Source organism: Panthera leo, chromosome B2 (assembly GCF_018350215.1).
Source record: "Panthera leo isolate Ple1 chromosome B2, P.leo_Ple1_pat1.1, whole genome shotgun sequence".
NCBI classification, from domain to species: Eukaryota; Metazoa; Chordata; class Mammalia; order Carnivora; family Felidae; genus Panthera; species Panthera leo.
Window position 1 is genome coordinate 58618738 of NC_056683.1, and position 21365 is coordinate 58640102.

Consider the following 21365-nt stretch of genomic DNA (forward strand, 5'->3'; position numbering starts at 1 on the left):
ATATGTTGGGACTTTTGAAAATGGTATAAACCATGGAATGCTTTTTATTGTTGTTGTTCATGGAACTATTCTGTGCGCTGAAAAATTTATAACATTCATTATCTACCACTCACCTGCTAAATGACAGCTGTTTCAACCAATTATACTGAATATTAGAATGACCCTAGAAATTTCCAAAATGTCCCCAGAATGCAAAAGCATCTCTTTGAAAATCATTGACCTAAATAAATTTCTCCAGTTTACTAAAGCACTCACCCAGTCTTGTACAAGTATCTGGAACATTTTTCATCCCAATTAATACTACAAATTTAAATGCTGATATACATGTATATATGGATACCCAGTGCAAAGATAAATTGCTACTAAACTGAAAGCTTTTCAGTGACAAGTACATCAGTTTTGTTAAAAAAAAAAGTCAGGAAAATTATAATGGCCCACATATATTATTTATAATTTTTAAGTGTTCTTATAATTTCATAGTACTTTTACTTTGAGAAAATAAATTGGACTAAAAGATTTCATGAATGTATTACTAACTTTATTATTAAATAAGCCAATTTGAATTATACTTAAGTTTGAAACAAGTAATGATATGATTGAAGAACAAAGCAAAACATGTCTGTTGAAAATACGGTCTCATTTATAAATACTGTGATTTAAATTTTTTCATTATTTAGTGTTTTAACGGGAAATGTATTCTTGGAAGAGAAGAAATTAAATACATCACTCTACTTATTCCCCTAAGTGCTAAGACTAGGATCCATATGCCTTATATACAGTGGATGCTCCATTAATATTGTTTGACTATATAACCATCAAATGTATTTTAAAATTGAATTATGCTCAAGAGAAAGGTCATCTTAAAGGTTCTGAATAAACAGCTTCATGAAATTCCAAGTCTTAGAAGATAATTTCAAAAGTAATGCAAAAAGGTTAGACCTATAAAAAGCTATTTAGATATAATGAAGTAAAATAAAAAATCTGGCCCAGGTAGCACAAAATCATATAACATGCATACATTTTTATTGTTTGACATATGAAATTAAAGCATGAAAAGTCATAGAGCCTGAAGCTATAATATAGTCAAACTTTGACTTTATATCATAACATATGCATTGGTTTGCACCTAAAAGAAAAAAAAAAAAGACACGTCAAAGATAATTGTGTATACATTAGCTAAGTTTCAACTCATGCTATAGTTGAAAATTAATTATACAAAAGTGCTTCCTTTAATGAAGTTTGTTATAATTAATTTTTGGCATGGATACAGAAAACACAATGATATCTACTTTAGAATTGCTTAGATGAATTAATGACCTCTATATCATTTTACTCTAAAATTTAGAGACACAAGATTATCACACTGTCCAGAGCACAATAAAAAGAAACAAAACAAAACAAAACAAACAACAAATATATATATATACACATATATACATTCACATATATGTATATATGTATATATTTACATATATACATATGTTATATGTATTATGTTATGCATTATATTGATATATGTATTTTATATACACTTATATGTGTCTTATATTAATTATACATATATATGTCATATTAATATACACATACATATGTGTGTGTGTGTGTGTGTATAAATTCAGTAGACAAAAGGATTCAACGACTAGAGAAATGTGGTTTAGTGGTTCAAAACTAATCATAAACAAACAATACATACATATATGCACACATACAGTAAGCCATATTTATATGCAGTTCAGTTTCCTTTCTTTCTTTTTTTTTCTTTTTCTTTTTTTCTGAGACTAAAATGTAACAAAACTTGCCTGGAAGCCAGAAAAGTATTCATGGCATATCCAAAAATTAAAAATAAACACAAAACAAGACATTCAAGTTCTTTAATTAGAAAAGTCATCAATATCATAGCAAACATTAAAAGTCTTAGAAATTAATAATCATCAGACTTCCTGGTTCAGAAGTAACTTAAGAAAAACCCTGATCAAAATATATTTCTGTGGCATAGTCACCTAAAGCTGTATTTATAGAAGCCTCCTAACGCTACAGAAACAGGTTTTGAAACTATACTTGATTTTATCATATACTTTTAGATTTTACACTTTAAAACAAAACTTTTGCTTATAACTGAAAAATAGTGTTTTGCTTATATTTAGCATTACATGGAAAATGTGAAAATTTAAAAAATAGATCATTAAAGAAACGAGTTTATTTTAAAGGTCCCAGAAAGAAAGCCAGAAAATTCATTGCTATAACACAAATTACTTGTATGTTTAGAAAGTGAAAATAATACTTATTTTAGCAATTTAAAAAGATATTTACTTTCTAAATGATATAGAATAAACATGAGATGTGTTCTGGTAGAACTCCCTAAGGAATATGGTATAAACCTCAAGACAAGGGAAGGCATTCTGGCTATGTGCACCTTTGCAACATTCCTCAACTCTGTGACATAGACCACCTATTCAAACTGTATGTTACCATAAATGGGAGACAAAGGAGCAAACATTGGACAAAAGGCAACCCCCCTCCCTCTGCCTTTCTGTGTTCAGGGCTCAGCCTTTTGGGTCTTAGCCCGCTGAGCCCGTGCTGGCACAAAATAAAGCTGCTTCCTGGAAAGAAAACCTCAATGTCCCAACTTTCTGTGTCTGACTTATGCTACATTTCATGGGGGCTCACCTGGGAGGCAGAAACGGTGTTTCACCTCCCTTGTCACCAGGGTACAAACCTCAGGGCACTGGGAGAGGCGAGCTCACCTGAAGCTAGTGAACTGCTTCATCTGTAGGAGACTAGCCTGGCAGGCTGGGTGAAGGCTGGGATGCACAAAAGAAACTGTGAGGCCCAGGAACCAGCTCAGGGAGTGCCACCTGTCAGACTGGTAAGAACCTGGGTTCTTTTGGCAGACCTGCCCCTAAGAGACAGAAGGGGAGCCTGATCACCTCCCAGAGTTGCCCGAGTAGTTCCATAAGGAATGAAACTGCAACTCTAAGGCACTGGGTGCTGGGCAGCAGGTTGGAGTAGCTGTGTAACTGTGCAAATGAGATGGACAGTGGAAAGGTTCCACCTGGACCTGACCAATGGCCAAAGCAAAGTGTTGAGTCCTGATCCTCGGTGGTTCCATGGCGACCTGATATGGCTTAGAGCATGTCAGACTTCCGTAGGAGTCTGATTCAGATCAGGGCTTGATATTGAACTCATCAATGCTAAGAGGCACCTGAAATATCTCTGAGAGGAGAGTGGTTGGAAATGGAAGAAGTGAGTATGCATCCTCAACAAATTAGTCCCTCCCTTCCCCCTTTTTCATCTCTTGTGCATGAAAGTTATCCATTAGGGGTAAGAAATGGGTGGAAAGCAGAGTACGCTGACTCCCCTAGAGTGTATGTTGAGGAATTTCATAAAGGGATATTCAGGAGATTATGGTGTGAAATTAACTCCTGGAAAACTCTGGACATTCTGTGAAATTGGCCATCTTTCAGGGTCGGCTGCCCCTTCAAGGGCTCACTTGATAAGGAACTAGTTGGCCAAGTGTTGAGGGTCGTTGTGGGGGATCAAGGCCACTCCAACCAATTTTCTTGCATTGCCTATTGGCAAGAACTGGTCTTATCCCAGCCACTTTGGCTAAAAGTCTGTATTGAAGAGAACTGTAACGTTATGATGGCTCATGTCATGGCTTCCTCCAAATGCTGGCCCCAAACTGAAATACCTATACTGCTGCAGAAGCCTGAGGGAACCCCGCTGTCATATGCCCCACTGTACCCCTCACTGACACTTGTGCCTCTAGCCACCCTGGCTGCTGAAACTCCGCTGGAGCCTGCCTCTAGTCCTAAGGCCTCACCACCTCTAGTACCATCGACCTCTCCAGATGTGACTGACTCACCTGGCCCACCAGTCCTAACCACATAGATGACTCCTGGAAGGTGATTAGAAAGAAGATCAGGCCAGCGGAGACACTCCCTCCCTGCAGCAACACCAGGGAATTGTACAGATGCCACTGAGGCAAACTAGGGCTTGCTTTAGATTTGGTTTTCTCCTTTTCCATTATGTTAAGGTGGAAGTTGAGGATATTGATTGAGATCTTCTTTGTTTTTTAACGTAAGCATTTGCAGCCATAATTTTTATTCTAAATACTGTCTCACCTGAGCATCTGGATGGCTCAGTCGGTTAGGCATCTGACTCTTGATTTTAGTTCAGGTCATGATCTCACAGTTTGTGAGATAGAGCCCTGCATAGGGCTCCATGCTTACAGCATGGTGCCTGCTTAGGATTCTGTCTCTCCCTCTCTCTCTATCCCTACCCTATTTACTTGCTCACTCTGTCTCTCTCAAAGCAAATAAACTGAAAAAAAAAATGCTGCATTGTCTATATCCCATGAATTTTGGCATGCCATATCTTTATTTTAATTAATCTCAAATGATTTTCTATGTTCCTTGTATTTTCTTTTTGATTGAATGATATATGTGGACTATATTATTTAATTTTCACATATTTATGAATTTACTGAATAGCTTATTGTTTTTGATTCCTAATTTTATTCCATTGTAGTTAGAAAATATATTTTTATTATCATAATCCTTTTAAATATATTGCAGCTAGTATTAACATCTTGGAAAATGTTCAATGTGCTTTAGAGAAGAATGCCATTCTGCTGTTGCTGAATAGAGTGTTCTATAGCTCTCTGCTAGTTCTACTTTATCTGTAGTGTTCCTCAGTTTTATATATTTGTTCATCTACCAAATGTCACATCCACTACTTAAAGTGTAGTATTGGAGTTTCCAACTATTATTGTTGAATTCACCATTTCTTTCTTCAATTCTGTCAGTTTTTGTTTTATGTATTTTGAATTTCTATTGTTAAGTACGTATATGTTTATAATTGCTACATCTTCTCGTATTGATTCTTTTATAATTATAAAAGTTGTTTGTTTTCTCAATAACCATTTTTTTTCTTTTAAAGTCTATTTTGTCTGATATTAACATAGATATCCCAAGTTTCAATGATTGCTGATTGAATGCTATATATTTTTTTTATCCTTTTACTTTCAACCCATTTGTACATTTAAATGTAGAATGTATCTCCTATGGATGGTATGTACTATGTTTATCCAGAAATTATCTAACCTGAAAACCTTTGCCTTTGGCTGGATTTTTAATCCATTTTACTTTAATGTTATTATTAATATAGTTGGATTTATTTATGTCTGCCATTCTCCTTTTTGTTATCCATCTATCTCATGTCTTTTTCATATATCCATTCAGATACTACTTACTTTTGTATTAAGTAAATATTTTCTGGGGCAAATTTTAGTATCTATAGTGCTGTTTTTACTACATTATTTGAGTTATTTTCTTCACTGTTGCTCTGGAGTTTACCATATATACCTTAACATACCAGATCTACCACATACTTAATATACCACAGATACTAATTTAATTCTTGTGTGATACACAACATTTATTACTACATGTCTTTCTTACCCTCTTTTGTTCTCTTTTGTCCCTCTTTCGTCCTTCCTTTGTTGCTAATGTTGTTATACATAATAGAATATAATGTACATTATGTAAATAATATATAATAAGTACATATGCATATGTTTGAGATATAAATAACAATCATTTTACACAAAAAATATTATTATTAATTACTATAAAATAATTCAGGAAGCTAAAATCAAAAACACAAGAAAATAACAAGTATTGGCAAGGATGTGGAGAAAAAGGAAAACTCATGTAACTGTTGGTAAGAGTGCAAACTGGTGCGGCCACTTTGGAAAACAGTATGGAGATTCCTCAAAAATGTAAAAATAGAATTACTATATGATCCAGTAATTCCACTATTGTGTATTTACCTAAGGAAAACAAAAACACTAATTCATAAAGATATATGAACCCCTGTGTTTAGTACAGCATTATTTACAACAGCCAAGATATGTAAGCAACCCAAGTGTCCATTGATAGATGGATTATGAAGATGTGGCATTAGAGAGAGAGAGAGAGAGAGAGAGAGAGGGATCTCAGAATATTACTCAGACATAAAAAAGAATGAAATATTTCCATTTACAACAATTTGGATGGACGTAGAAGGTATAATGCTAAGAGAAACAAATCAGTCAGAGAAACACAAATACCATATGATCTCACATAGGGAATTTAAGAAACAAACAAAATAAAAAGCAGCCAACAATGACAGGGGCACCTGGGAGCTCAGTCAGGTAAGTATCCGACTCTTGGTTTCAGCTCAGGTCATGATCTCACAGTCCCTGAGTTCAAGTCCCATGTCAGACTCTGCACTGACAGCTCAGAGCCTATTTGGAATTCTCTCTCTTTCTCTCTCTTTCTGCCTTCTCCCACCCTCTCTTTCTCTCAAAAATAAATAAACAATTTTATTAAAAAGCAACAAACACCACCACCACCACCAACAAAACTCTTAAATATAGGAAAGAAACTTGTGTTTGCCAGAAGGGGGGTGGGAGGGGGTTATGTGAAATTCATAAAGGTAATTAAGAGTATACTTTTCTTGGTGAGCAGTAGAAATGCATGGAATTGTTGAATCATTAAAAAATCAATTATGGCTTATCAGTACAATTATAACTTTTTGATAAGGAGATGATATTCTTTGTTCAAATGATTCATAAATACCTGGATCTATTAATTTCATCTTTATAAATAGCTTCATGTTGACACCCACTTTCTTGATAATCAGTTGTATTTTCCAGAGACGTTTTTCCAGGCCATCTTGGAATACATAGACACCAATATCCCTTATTGCCTTCTTCAGTCAAACAATTGCATTCATTTGCATGCATCTATAAAGTATTTAAAAAAAAAGAGTTTTGTAAATATTCATCACATTACAATACTACAATCATCTCAAAGTTTGAATTTCATGCTTTCCTTTATGCATTAAATTCATGTATTCCTTTAGCAAAGGTAAAATAAACTGTTTTGATTAATATCAAAATCAGTTTTAAAAAGTCATATTGTTTATTTATTGACAAGAATACATAAATTGTATAAAGTAAAATAAATCAACATCTATTATTCAATTGTTTTAAAATATCTTAGTGTAATTTGTATCAAAATTTTATAGAGGCGCCTGGGTGGCTCAGTCGGTTGAGCGTCAGACTTCGGCTCAGATCATGATCTCACGGTCTGTGAGTTCGAGCCCCGCATCAGGATCTGTGCTGACAGCTCGGAGCCTGGAGCCTGTTTCATATTCTGTGTCTCCCTCTCTCTCTGACCCTCCCCCTTCATGCTCTGTTTCTCTCTGTCTCAAAACAATAAATAAACGTTAAAGTTTTTTAAAAAAATTTTTAGATGTAGCTTACATGTTAACTGATGTGATGGAAATAGCATTATACTAATAACCATATCCATGGAAAAACTGTTTTCTGTATCCCTAAATAATTTTTCTTCATGAGTGATTTATTGGATTCATTTATTGAATTCATTCATTGAATTCATCCATTCATTTATTGGATTGATATAACATTTTAATGTATCCCTTATAAGAAATGAATTAAATAAAATCTTTAACACATTTTTATTTCATATATGCATGGAAGTCATAATTTTACCTGTTTAAAAATATATTTCATTTTAACCATTTTGGAGGTCTTCCACAAACATGTCCAATGTATTTACCTTAAGGAGTACGTAAAGTTTGTTGCCAGGGAAGTGCAACTCTCATGGACAGCTTAAACACAAGCATATCTTTTCCAACTACGCTGTTTATACTTATTTCCCATCAATGGCTACAATGATTAGAAATTTAGTTTCATGGTCTAGTCCTTTGGTGATAGATAAATGATTTATACAGATCTAGTCTGTTGGGTAAGAGTCAACTGATAATCTGTTTCTCCATTTTTCTATTTGGAGCTCATATCACTTAATAATTTTTAGTCTACTGGGAAGGAGACCATCTCTTTGACATGGATAGATTTTTTTTTTTCAAATGCAATTCACCCTTAACTCATGGCTAAAATACAAAATCAATCTCTAAGCTTTCTCTATATTTGTCTGAATGTCTAAGTATTTATACTTTAGAAAAAAAAAATTATCCCTCACTGTTTGAATGCATAATCATTTTCTATATGCAGAGGGTATTTGTTGTAAATTTTCTTAAAGAGGCCCTGTTAGAATTTGCCTACAAAGTTAAAGTTAAATTAGCATTTACATAAGAATAATTATAGCATTTTATGGCACTTTTATTATTCTCTCCATATATATATGTATAATAATATATGTATATGTACATTCATATGTGAACATACTATTATTGTGATTGCACTTTAGCCTCAATTACATTAGCGTGTCATTTTTATAAACAAGGATATTATATTTTCATTACTTTGCAAAATTATCAAATTGGAGATTAACTTTTATATATTTTAACCAATAAATTTTATTAAAATTCACCAATTGTTCTGATATACTATAGAAAAATACAATACACAAATTTTCCTTCTTCAACATGACTAGAAAATACAAAATACCAAAACTTCAAATTACCCAGAAGTGGAATATACATAAACACAAGTGATTAATGATTTTATTTTTACTCCTTGTTGGTCCGTACTGTTTTGTAGAGATCGTATTGGACAGTTTGAATGTGCATGTCTTCCATTATCTTGTTTACTTTTGAATTCCTTTTAGTTGATTCGGTTTAATTATGAAAGCAATACAATTAATCCTATTCTAAAATCCAATCCCTCTTGTGTTCTGTATACACGCACACACACACACACACACACGCACATTTTTTCTTGATTTCTTGTAATAAGCTTTACAATATTTTTTGTATTTTTCTTCTTTTTTTAAAGTTTGTATTTTAATTCTAGTTAGTTAACATACAACATTATATTAGTTTCATGTGTACAATATAGTAATTTAACACTTCCATACCTCACCCTGTGTTCATCACAATAAATGCACTCCTGAATCCTCATCACCTGTTTAGCCCATCCCCCCACCCACCTCCTCTCTGACAAACATCAGTTTGTTCTCTATAGTTAAGAATCTGCCGGGCGCCTGGGTGGCGCAGTTGGTTAAGCGTCCGACTTCAGCTCAGGTCACCATCTCTCGGTCCGTGAGTTTGAGCCCCGCGTCGGGCTCTGGGCTGATGGCCTGGAGCCTGCTTCCGATTCTGTATCTCCCTCTCTCTCTGCCCCTCCCCCGTTCATGCTCTGTCTCTCTCTGTCTCAAAAATAAATAAAAACGTTAAAAAAAAAAAAAGAATCTGTTTTGGGGAGCCTGGGTGGCTCAGTTGTTTAAGTGACTGACTCTTGATTTTGGCTCAAGTTTATATAGGCTTGGGTCATGATATCATGGTTCCTGAGATGGAGCCTGGCATGGGGCTCTGCACTAATAGTGTGGGGCCTGCCTGGGATTCTTTCTCTGCCTCACTCTCTGCTCCTTCTCCACATATACATGTGCTCTCTTTCTCTCTCTCTTAAAATAAATTAAAAAATAAATATTTTAAAAAGAACCTGTTTCTTGGTTTGCCTCTCTTTCTCTCTCTTTCCCCCCCTTTACTTATTTGTTTTGTTTCTTAAATTCCACATATGACATTTATCTTTCTCTGACTTATTTTGCTTAGCATAATACTTTCTGGGTCCATTCATGTCACTGAAAATAGAAAGAGTTTATTTCTTTAATGGCTGCGTAACATTCCACTCTATGTATATAAAGCCCATCGTCTTCATCCATTTATTAGTCGATGGATATTTGGGCTATTTCTATAATCTGGCTATTGTAGATAATGCTGCTATAAACATTGAAGTGCATGTATTCCTTTGAGTTTTTGTATTCTTTGGGTAAATACCTAGTAGTGCAATTGCTGAATTGTAGGGTAGTTCTATCTTTAACTTTTTGAGGAAACTCCATACTGTTTTCCACAGAGGCTGCACCAGTTTACATTCCCACCAACACTGTAAGAGGGTCCCCCTTTTTCCACATCCTCACCATCATCTGTTGTTTCTTGTGTTGTTGATTTTAGCCATTCTGACAGGTGTGAGGTGATAGTTCACTGTGGTTAGACTTGTATTTCCCAGATGATCATTGGTGTTGAGTATGTTTGCATGTGTCTGTTGGCCATCTGGATGTCTTCTTTGGAAAAGTGTCTATTCATGTCTTCTGCCCATTTTTTAATTGGATTATTCATTTTGGGGGTGTTATGTTTTATATTGTACTTGTATATTATTATGTTTATCAATGTAATTTAAGCATGCACAGTCCTAGGGTGCCTGTGTGGCTCAGTCAGTTGAGTGTCCCACTCTTGAATTTGGCTCTGGTCATAATCTCTGGGTTGTGGGATTGAGGCCTGTGAACAGCTCTGCACTGAGTGTGGTGCCTTCTTAAGATTCTCTCTCTGCTCACACATTCCCTCTCTAAAAAGATTAAAATAATAAAATAAAATAAAATAATAAAATAAAATAAAATAAAATAAAATAAAAAGCATGCACAGTCCTATTAAACTCCTTTCAGGGAGTAAATTACACGGGTTTTCAAAATAGTGGAAGAAGACTAGGCTGCACAGTCAATATAGTGCCTCAGGACAGAGACATTTTATATGCTTACCCCCTTCTTGCTATTCAGACTTTGACCCTGTATCTCTGACAGCAGCTTCTGCACTTATTTTCTCCACTTGTAACACCTGCCCCATCTTCCATTTGGTTATGTTGTTTGTTTCAGGGGCCTAGTCAAGAGTTCGTAGATTGATCCTTTGGCTCATGCAAATTTTCTAAGAACTAATGCTTCTCAAATATTGGGTTTCTATAGCTTTTTTGTTTGTTTGTTTGCATCTTTTCCGTATAGTTTGGGATGATTCAATACAATATAAGAAGAAAAGTAAACACTACCACCTAAACACACTCAAAGCCTAGAGTCTGTGAAGATCTGTATATGCTTAATTCTCTATTTCTACTGAAAAATACAAAAGAATGCATACTTTACTGTTTTATGATGAAGAGAATAATATCATACACTAAAGAGTTATTTTTAGTTATTAACAATCTAGGTCACTAAATAATACATAATCAAAGCTTAGAAAGAACACAATGTTTTAACAAGAAGGAATAATAGTGCAGAATTCAGACTATGGCAAAGTATTATTTCCTATAAATATACACTTTTATTTTTTGCTTTATTTTCAAAATAATTATTTCTGGGATTTAGAAAAATGTGAAAGAACTAAAAGAAAACTTGGCTAGTAAATATTCCTCAAAATAATATTTCAAAAAAATATTATCCTTTGTGTAAGGGCTATCATATGAACACCTAAATTACATTGAAAGCTTTGTTAAGACTCTTTTATTATATGTTGAAGATGATTAATTTTTCTTTACTGAAATTATTTACTATATCTAACAACTATTGCAAGTAATTCCTGCAATTGAAAAATTCTTAATTTGATATTTCAACAGAGTCTCTCATCTTTTCATATAGTCTAGTCCTCTAATAAAATTTTACTTTTCTATAATTAAATTTAGGCATAAGAAAAAGTCTCTCAGAAAAACTTATAATACAGTAAATTTTATCAGTGGGTACATACAAATCTGAATCCACATTACACATCCAGAGAAAAGATTTCTTACTTTTTGAATATATGGGAAATCAAGAAATCTACTTAAAAGAGTTCCTCAACCCTCTGAAATTTTGTGCAAAACATTGTGATTGTGCATAACTTATTGTGAGGAAACTGTTCCTAGCCTTCATCAAATTTTCAAGGGACTCTGATAAACAAAAGAAAGAATGGTTGAAATCTACTCATGTATGCCCAAGATAAGAGTAACAGAAATTACTTGAAAGTTCAGCACTTATATGTATTTATCTATGATTACTATTACTATTATATTAATAATATATCATGATCAACTTATAATAATAAACATAATTATATTACAATTATTAATAATATTGACAATCAATTAATAACATTTGTAATTACACAAACATCCAATATTAAAAATGTACATAAAAATGGAATAAGATTTTACTCTATTCTTGATAATTAAATAATGTTTGTTTGATGAGGGCTTGTAATACAATCAAAAATCTTGGCAATGGATGATCTTTTCTTCCCAAGGAGAAAAGAAATAAAACTTATGGAAATTCTTTTTTGTTTTTAAAGAGAGAGAGAGAGAGAGAGCACTGTATGCACACAAGAGCAACAAGGGAGAGACACAGAGAAAGGGAGAGAGAGAAACTTAAGCAGGCTCACACCCAGCATGGAGCCATATGTGGGGCTTGATCCCACAACGGTGAGATCATGACCTGACACAAAATCAAGAGTTGGATGCTTAACCGACTGAGTCACCCAGGTGCCCCAAAACCTATGGAAATACTTTTTATGGGAATTCATTATTACTGATGTAGGTATCTAACATAATACTACATTCAAAATTAACTTTGGCTGAATGGAATTTAAGCTACACGAACAATATTCACAACATACTTCACAAAATGGTTTGTATATATAAGTAAATGACTAAGTAATGCTGTCATTTCATGGAAAATCATATTTTTGTATATATTATTTTTCTACTTCTATATTATATTAGTTGAGTTACTTGGTAAAGAGATTCTAAAGGGGAGAAAGTCTAAGACCTAAAAGACATATTTACCATTTTTTGACCCTTGTTAATGAAACAGATCAGGAAAGAGACTTCACCTATAGGAGCAAGTGACTTCTTTATAAGATATGTAGAAATCTGGATTCTTAGAAAAGTATTCACCAAAGTAAAAATTGCACCTAAGTTCAAAAAGCAAGAAAGACTTTATTCAAAACTATTTCAAAAGAAGAGAGAGATGGAACTCAACTTTGCTGAAACAAGACAGGAAAGATCTTAAGTGCTGGTATTAGCTAGGGAAAAAGTACTGGAGGAAATTAAAGGAGAGATTGATCAATGAAATGTGTAAAGTACATTCATTGAGCTATCCTTGAGTTTGCAAGGGTTTTGGTTTGTTAGGAGGCTTTCTGTGTTTGCTAACTGGTACCCACTGCAGTTAGGCTCCTACTCTCTCACTGGATATTAACATTTACATTTCTCCTTCAACGTTTACATTTGAAAGAAATAGTTCCTAGGTCCTTGAGGAAGACATTTCCTGGGCCCTAAAACTGGCCAGAGGCTGAGAGTAGATTTGCATATATTTCAAAGAAGCAGATAAAGAACTTACTGTTGCGAATTTTATGAAGTAAATGCTCCAAGTAAAAGGAGGTCAGGGATCTATAGTCAAGAAGAAGCCTATCTAAAGTTCAGTTAAGCTGAGGGGAACATTAAGAATGTCTTGGTCATATTCTTAGTTAAATAAAGATATATCTGGATGAATTTATCTGGTCCAAATTTATCTGGGCTTAAACCTAGTAAAAAATATTGAAATAATTAAATTTGGCAAAAGTCTTTCTTATTCCAACTTTTAGTGCCCTCTGTGTCTTCCATGTTTATTTTTATTATTTTTTTAAATTTTATTTATTTTTGATAGAGAGAGACAGAGCACAAGTCGGGGAGGGGCAGAGTGAGACAGAGACACAGAATCCGAAGCAGGCTCCAAGCTTTCATCACAGAGCCCGATGCAGGGCTTGAACTCACAAACCGCGAGATTATGACCTGAGCCAAAGTAGGAAGCTTAACCGACTGAGCCACCCAGGTGTCCCTCTTCCACGTTGTTTTAAAAGCATCCTCTGGGGGCGCCTGGGTGGCGCAGTCGGTTAAGCGTCCGACTTCAGCCAGGTCACGATCTCGGGGTCTGTGAGTTCGAGCCCCGCGTCAGGCTCTGGGCTGATGGCTCGGAGCCTGGAGCCTGTTTCCGATTCTGTGTCTCCCTCTCTCTCTGCCCCTCCCCCGTTCATGCTCTGTCTCTCTCTGTCCCAAAAATAAATAAAAAACGTTGAAAAAAAAATTAAAAAAAAAAAAAAAGCATCCTCTGTCACCAGTAACTCATAATCTCATAACCTTTTTGTAGCAAGTGTGTAAAAAAAATAAGCTCACTTCTATATATGTGCTTTCTTTCCAAAAGTGTTTGCATTTAAAAGGACCTGAGAGAGGACATTTTTTAATGCAAAGAAATGAAAAAATTACTTTAGAATTTCAGTCTTTGATGATGGGAATTCAAGTGAACCAAATTTTTTGTCCTATATTTAAAAATACTGAGAAAAAAACATATATGTGTGTGTGTGTGTGTGTGTGTGTGTGTATAAATTTCCTCTTTGCTCCATGAAATACTTTTTCTTGAAAGTATGACTGTGAACCAACTAACATAAGTATTTACCAAGCATAACAGTTTGTTCATCAACCTCATTTTAAGACTCTCATCCCATTATGTCCACCAGTACAAGGCTTTATTCATGAACTCTAACTGAACCTTACAAGTACCCATTCCCTACAAGTAAGGCTCTAGAGCATATTAACATCCATCCATAAATTCTCCCTTCTGAGACACTAGTAAGACTGACTCTATTAGGTGTTGTTTTTCATTACTATGTTAAATCTAAGAGAATTAGTTTCTCTTGATCAACAGAACTGTCTAGTGGTCTTTTGCAGTATCAGCAGTGAACAAACACAAAATTCTGCAAAGATCTAATTAAAATACCCTCAATAACAAAGTTCACAACCCTAGACTGCAAGTGGTGCACTATTCTGGGACCACTGGACACTTGTCTCTCCAACTATGACAGTGACATAGGTATAGTATCAGGTCTGAACTCCAATTTATTTTCATCACATTCCCAAATGCTATTTATTTATTTTTTCCTCTTAAGAATAAGAAAACACTTTAGGAATCCTTTGATTATGTGATCCAATTTGATCCAGAGAGAAAGGAAATTTCTTTCAACATGACTTCCTCTGCTAAGTGTAAGAGTATGTCTACTGTAAGAGGACAAGTATTGCTCCCACAATTTCATCATCCACATGACTTAAATAAACAATGAGTTCAGAAATCACAGCTATCTGCATTCCTTGAACAAATTATTCCTTGAGTCACCTTTCCAAAATCTTGTAAAAACTTTTCTGTGGCTATCAGTTTAGACGGACTGCTCTTTGGTAGGTTTAGAGACATGACATTGAACAGGCACCTATGTACCTATGTTAAGTTTTCATGGGGTCTTCTCAGTCTCACAGGCTTCAACACCACACATCCCTCCCTTTATATTGTAAGTCAGGTACACATCTCTGTAATTGCTATAATTTCTCAAAGGACAATCTGAAATTGCAGTGGCCACTCTGGGGAAATTTTGACATGAACAAGATTGTTCATTTGACAGAAACATTAGAACAAAAAGAGAAAAATTCTCATGAGGAGACTCTCCATCCTGTGTGTCTAATAGAGAGATTACTCTGTTTAATGCACAAGAACCCCTCTTGAATTTTCATACTTCTGGGATTAATAAGCACTAGATTTTTAATTATATACCCCTATGGAATTATTAAGGATATGAGTTATTGTTTAAACTATCTGGAATAATAACTTGTGTGTGTGTGTGTGTGTGTGTGTGAATGAGTTTTTTCTCCATTTAAGTCTCTACTGGTCTTTGAAGATAGAAGATAATTAACCTTTAACATTAAGTCATGATTTTATATTTGCCTGAAGCTAGCACCCTTCATCTCTTCATTTTTGCTCTTTCTTCCTTTCTTTTTTGCTTGGGAAATTTTTAAAATTAATATTAATCATAAATACATTTCCTATCATTATATGTACATTCTAAGACTATTGTTCAGATAAACAGTCAAAAAATGAAAAGGAAAATGATTAACTGTACCTCGTTTATATGTTTTTCCTTTGCCAAAAATTTAACAAAGCAGAAAATGTGTACCTGGTGTGTAATATAATTAGTCTTTTAGATGAAAAGAAAATTACACACTTAGAGTTTGGGCATAAATTCAAAAGTCTTGATTTTTTAAATACATGAACACCGAGGTTTACTTATATTAAAAAGAGCTTATTTGATTTCCCGATAAATAAATTAATCTTTAGGCAAATTAGAATGATTTAATATAACTTTTCAAGAACTGGTCTATCATTATTTTTTTAGATTGTTTATTATTATAAAAATATCAAATAGAAATAATTGAATTTTTAATAGTGGGTATCATTTAAAAGCACTTAGTCTTGTGAATTCTTATTGATTCTACTATGGTTATTTGTTTTTATTTAGTTTTTTTGTTTTTTTTTTGTTGAGAGAGAGAGAGAGCGAGCGAGCATGCATGAGTGCAGGAGAGTGGCAGAGGGAGAGACTGAATCTCAAGCAGGCTCCATGCTCAGTTCAGAGCCCAATGTGGGGCTCCATCCCACAACTCTGAGATCATGACCTGAGCTGAAATCCAGAGTTGGATGCTCAACCAGCAGAGCCACCCAGGCGCCCCTGGTTCTACTACATTTATGTACTACAATGTTTTTTCTGATGACACTACAAACCAAAAGGACTTAACATGATGGTGCAAATCGCAATTTCCAAATCTTTGGTTAACATCAAGACCTTACACTGATATTAAATTGAAATAACAAAGAATCATTGGATAGTTGAGCAATTTTAGAATAAGAAAAATATACAAATATTAATCTATAAACATAATTTTATTTTATGTTTTAAAGTTTATTTATTTATTTTGACAGGGAGAGAGAATGAGAGAGAGCATGAGCAGTGTAAGGGCAGAGACAGACAGAAAGAGAGAACTCCAAGCAGGCTCCTCACAGTCAGTGCAGAGTCCAATGAGGGGCTCAACAATCTACAAACCGTGAGATCATGACCTGAGATGAAACCAAGAGTTGGACACCTAACCAACCGAGTCACCCAGATGCCCCAAAGAATCTCTAAATATAATTTTAAGTTATCCTTTTTCCTTACAGAATGAAAAACTGAGACATACAAATGTTGTTAAATGATGTATATTTATGTTTACACATGTATATTTATGTTTATTTTGCCTAACAAAAAAGTTGTCAAATTATATAAAATGTGTGATTATGAAAAAATAAGCTAGCTAAAAGTTATTGGATTGGTATATTTGTGTTTTCTCTTGAGTCTAAAAAAACAAAGTAGTTATTTTATTTAAATTTGGTGATTATTTTAGTTTTTCAAGTTTATTCATTTATTTTGAAAGACACAGAGACAGCATGCAAGCAGGGGAAGGGCAGAGAGAGAGTGGACAGAGGATCTGAAGCTGGCTCTGTGGTGAAAGCAGAGACCCTGATGTGGGGCTCGAACTCACAAACCTTGAGATCATGGCCTGAACCAAAGCCAGACATTTAACCAACTGAGCTACCCAGGCACCCCAAGTTTGTAATTATTTCAAAAGAATACAGAGAAATAGAAATGTGTATACAAGATAACTATGATTTGCTTGCTTGTTTCCTAAAAGAAGGTAAATTTAATACATAATGTTCTTTTATGTGCTGATAAAGTTAAATATATCTTAAAGATAAAAAACTTTAATCATTTATGTGCATAGTCATGTATCTGTGAATGGCTAAATACATACATGTAAAACTATATGAAGCTTAATACATATGTTTATGAATGTATATATACATCCATATATATACATACACATATATATATATATACAAAATATATGTTTATGAGAGCATAAGTGAATTTAAAAGTTCTGAGAAATTGACATCTGTTTGCTTGTATTTGTAATGCCTTTCTAGACGGTTCTTTTTTGAAGTAAACTGACTTGTATTATTTCTTATAATATTAGCTCAGTATTAATGGATTTATTTATAATGAAAAGTTTATGAATCTTTTCTCAAAATTTTATACAAAATATATCAAACATAAAATTATAATATGGTTTTTGTTTCTATAAAATAACCAGATTAGGTTATGTCCAGACAAGAGGGGTTACAAATACTCTGTTAATTCTCTAAACTTTTTGGAAAACTCCCCAATCTTTTTGACAAAAAGGATTTTTATTTCTTTATAATTAGGATTCAGGGTACCTGGGTTGCTCAGTCGGTTAAAGGTCGAACACTTGATTTCAGCTCAGGTCATGATCTCATGGTTTGTGAGTTCAAGCTTCTCATGTGGCTCCATGCCTACAGTGTGGAGCTTGCTTGGGATTCTCTCTTTCAAAATAAATTTTAAAAAATAAAATTAAGATTCCAAATTTTGTGTTTCTTATTGTTATTTGTTTGATAATATTATCTAATTTGTATAAGATGTAGGTGAAATAGGGAAAAAGAGAGCCATTCTTTGAATTCTTGCCTTAGGCCCCTAATTTAAGTGGTAAAGTTACCCAGAGATTGGAAATCTCCCATAGATATAAATGTTTTTATTTATTTTTGAGAGAGAGAGAGAGAGAGAGCGAGCGAGCATGAGTGGGGGAGGGGAAGAGAGAGAGGGAGACAGAATCCAAAGAAGGCTCCAGGCTCTGAGCTGTCAGCACAGAGCCCAATGCAGGGCTTGAACTCATGAACCACGAGATAATGACCTGAGCGGAAGTTGGACGCTCAACCGAGCCACCCAGGCGCCCCCTGGAAATATCCTGGAGATTTAATTATGGTCTTTAAACAAAAAGGTGATATAATCACAACTGTTTGAGAGACTTAGTCATCAAATTGTAGCATAAATGGAACACAAAAAGACTACATATAAAATGATAAATCTCTTTATTACCTGTCTATATTATAAATACAAAAAGTGCTAGACAGTTAGGCATGAGCAAGGAGGGATAAAGCAGACACTGACCATAGCCTAGCAGCTACCCCCTGAGAGTTAAGAACAATAGCTTAAGAACCTCCTCTAAGGGCTAACAGAACAGGAAAGGCCTAGCCACAGAGCAGGCTCAAAAGCGACAGAGGACTTCCAAGAGCTGAGCATGTGCACAAAAGATGCAACTTGACCTTACAGTCATAGAAACTTCTCATTAGAAACTCACAAATATACAATGCATAAATATATACAATTATAACAAAAGGCACCATGGGCGGCATGTGTGCAGAAGCCAAAATGTCATATAACCACCGTCAGTCAAAAATCTCAATCAATATAAGGTTATATTTAAGCTACACACATCTTGAACACTGAATTTGCAAATTTAACAATTTTAGCTTTTTTTTCAAATCAGAATATTATGAGTTAAAGAGACAAATAAGGAATTATATTACCTCCAATTTTCCTTGACATAGAAACCAAAATACATAACAGAGATCTTCAGATGTGTTCACATAGACAGCATCTTCAGTCCAGTTCGCAGAGAGAAAGAAGTAGACATCAACAGCCACTTCACATTTTTCATCTTCAGATCCTTTCAAAGGGATGAAAAATTAAATAATCTTTCACAAAATTAAATTTACATTAAATTAGTAAAGACAGTTGTCAAGGGTGCCTAGGTGGCTCAGTTGGTTAAGCATCCAACTTCAGCTCAGGTCATGACCTCGTGGTTTGTGAGTTTGAGCCCCGCATCAGGCTCTGTGCTGACATCTCAGAGCCTGAAGCCTGCTTCACATTCTGTGTCTCCCTCTCTCTCTGCCCTTCCCCTGCTTGCACTCTGTCTCTCTCTGTGTCTCAAAAATAAATAAATAAAAATTTAAAAAAGACAGTTGTCAAATTACTTGGTAAGATCAATTTGAGAACATCTACCACAAAATAAGTTTCTATGTGAATAGAATACTAAATTTGAAAAAGACCTAAAGTAGAATAAGGCTGAACTCTAATGTCAAATAAATTTCTAATTAATGGTTATAAAGATGACTTAATACATACAAATACAATACATTTTGCATAAAAAGTACTTTTATTCTTTATATACATTGCTGCATAAGGAATCATTTGAAAATATATTTGGAAAACACCCTTAGAATATTTATAATAGAAACATCATTAGCATGTCATCACAGCCCTCTCATTGAAAAGAAGGGAGTGTGCTTATGTGAGAGTGTCAGTAGAGATATAGATAAACATATGCATACATATACATATATAATTTAGCTACTTTGAACTGTTAGACATACTATCTGCGATACAATAAAAAATGACATTGCAAGAAAGCAAAACAAAATGACCTATATTCAAGTGGAAACAGTAAAAAACAGATGACCCACACTTAGAATTATATCAAGATTACAAAATATTTATGATAAATGTGTTGAAGTATCTATAGAAAAAGATTAATATAATTGGTAAACAGAGAATAAGGGAATGAGAGATTTGGAAACAAAATCTAAACAAACAAATAAGATATCCCAGAATTGTGGAGAGAAAGGAACTAATTATGCTAAGCTGAGAACCTATTATTTTTTATTAATGGTGTAATATTCCCAGGTACTGAAACAGCATAGGAGACTGGATATAGTTTCTTTTAAACATAACTAAACCTCCTAGTAAAGGACCAATAAAATTTATTAGGTAGATAATATTTGCCCACAGAATCCTAGTAAATAGTCCAATTTTAGAATTGCTTATGGTTAACAAACCTAAAATCCATTGTTTGTGAGGCATGACTTCCCAGAAAATATTATGTAGGCTATGCAACTTACAACTGAATTGTAAAGTAGAGATGGTTCACAAGCTGAAATCTTCCTTCCATGTGCAAACTTATTTAGACATCTTATGTATAACTCTGGAAAAGAAGAAGCTAGGAAGCCTTGCAGAATGTTCCAAACATTTTCAACCTTACCAAAGTAATTTAACTGCTAATAACTTTTGACATTATAAAAATTATTACTAAATTAGTCATAATCAATGCGTGAGATTATCAGCAGAACAGCCACACAAGAAGAAAATATTAGTAACTTTCATGATGTCAATAAAAATCATATCTTCAATGTGCTGAGATAAAATAACTCAAACTTGGCTATGCTAGTCTATATAATCAATTGATAAATTTTCCTTTCTATTTTCTGAAGGAGTTTACATAGTATTAGATGTAACTCTTTATTGAATATTTGGGAGAACTTTGATAAACACAACCTATTTTCAGTGTTTTTCTTTTTGGAAAGATATTTTAAAACTATTCAATTACTTTAGAGATTGTACAAATATTCAGGTTTTATATGTATTATTGAATCAGTTTGTCAACTAGTGTTTTTCTATGAATTTATCTATTTCATTTAAGTTGTCCAATTTATAGACACAGAATTTTCTATAATGATGTACCTGATTAAACATTTGGATTTGACAGAAATATCATCCCCTCTTCCTCTTAAAGCCTCAAAAAGGAGGTAATGGAAAATAAAATAAAAGTGTTAATTCACAGGGAACGAGAAAGGAGGTAACAGTGAGAAAATATTGTTTTTTGAGCAAGTTTTCAATAAATTTCAAGAAGTTGAAAAGATGGTGGGAATATAGTGAGTAAATTAGCAGAATGGTAATAATCAAAAGTCTAATTATAGGGCATATTTATAAAAAAATCAAACTTGTCTACTTAGCAGAAATCTTAA

At 33.9% G+C, this 21365-nt stretch overlaps 1 protein-coding gene across 1 annotated transcript in view; it reads right to left on the reverse strand.

The window, feature by feature from the left end:
* The window catches only part of EYS (eyes shut homolog), a 1768122-nt gene that overhangs the window by 1430867 nt on the left and 315890 nt on the right, over positions 1–21365 (reverse strand). The window contains 2 exon segments of the mRNA XM_042939126.1: positions 6624–6790; positions 19092–19231. Of these exon segments, the coding sequence (XP_042795060.1) occupies positions 6624–6790; positions 19092–19231 (307 nt within the window).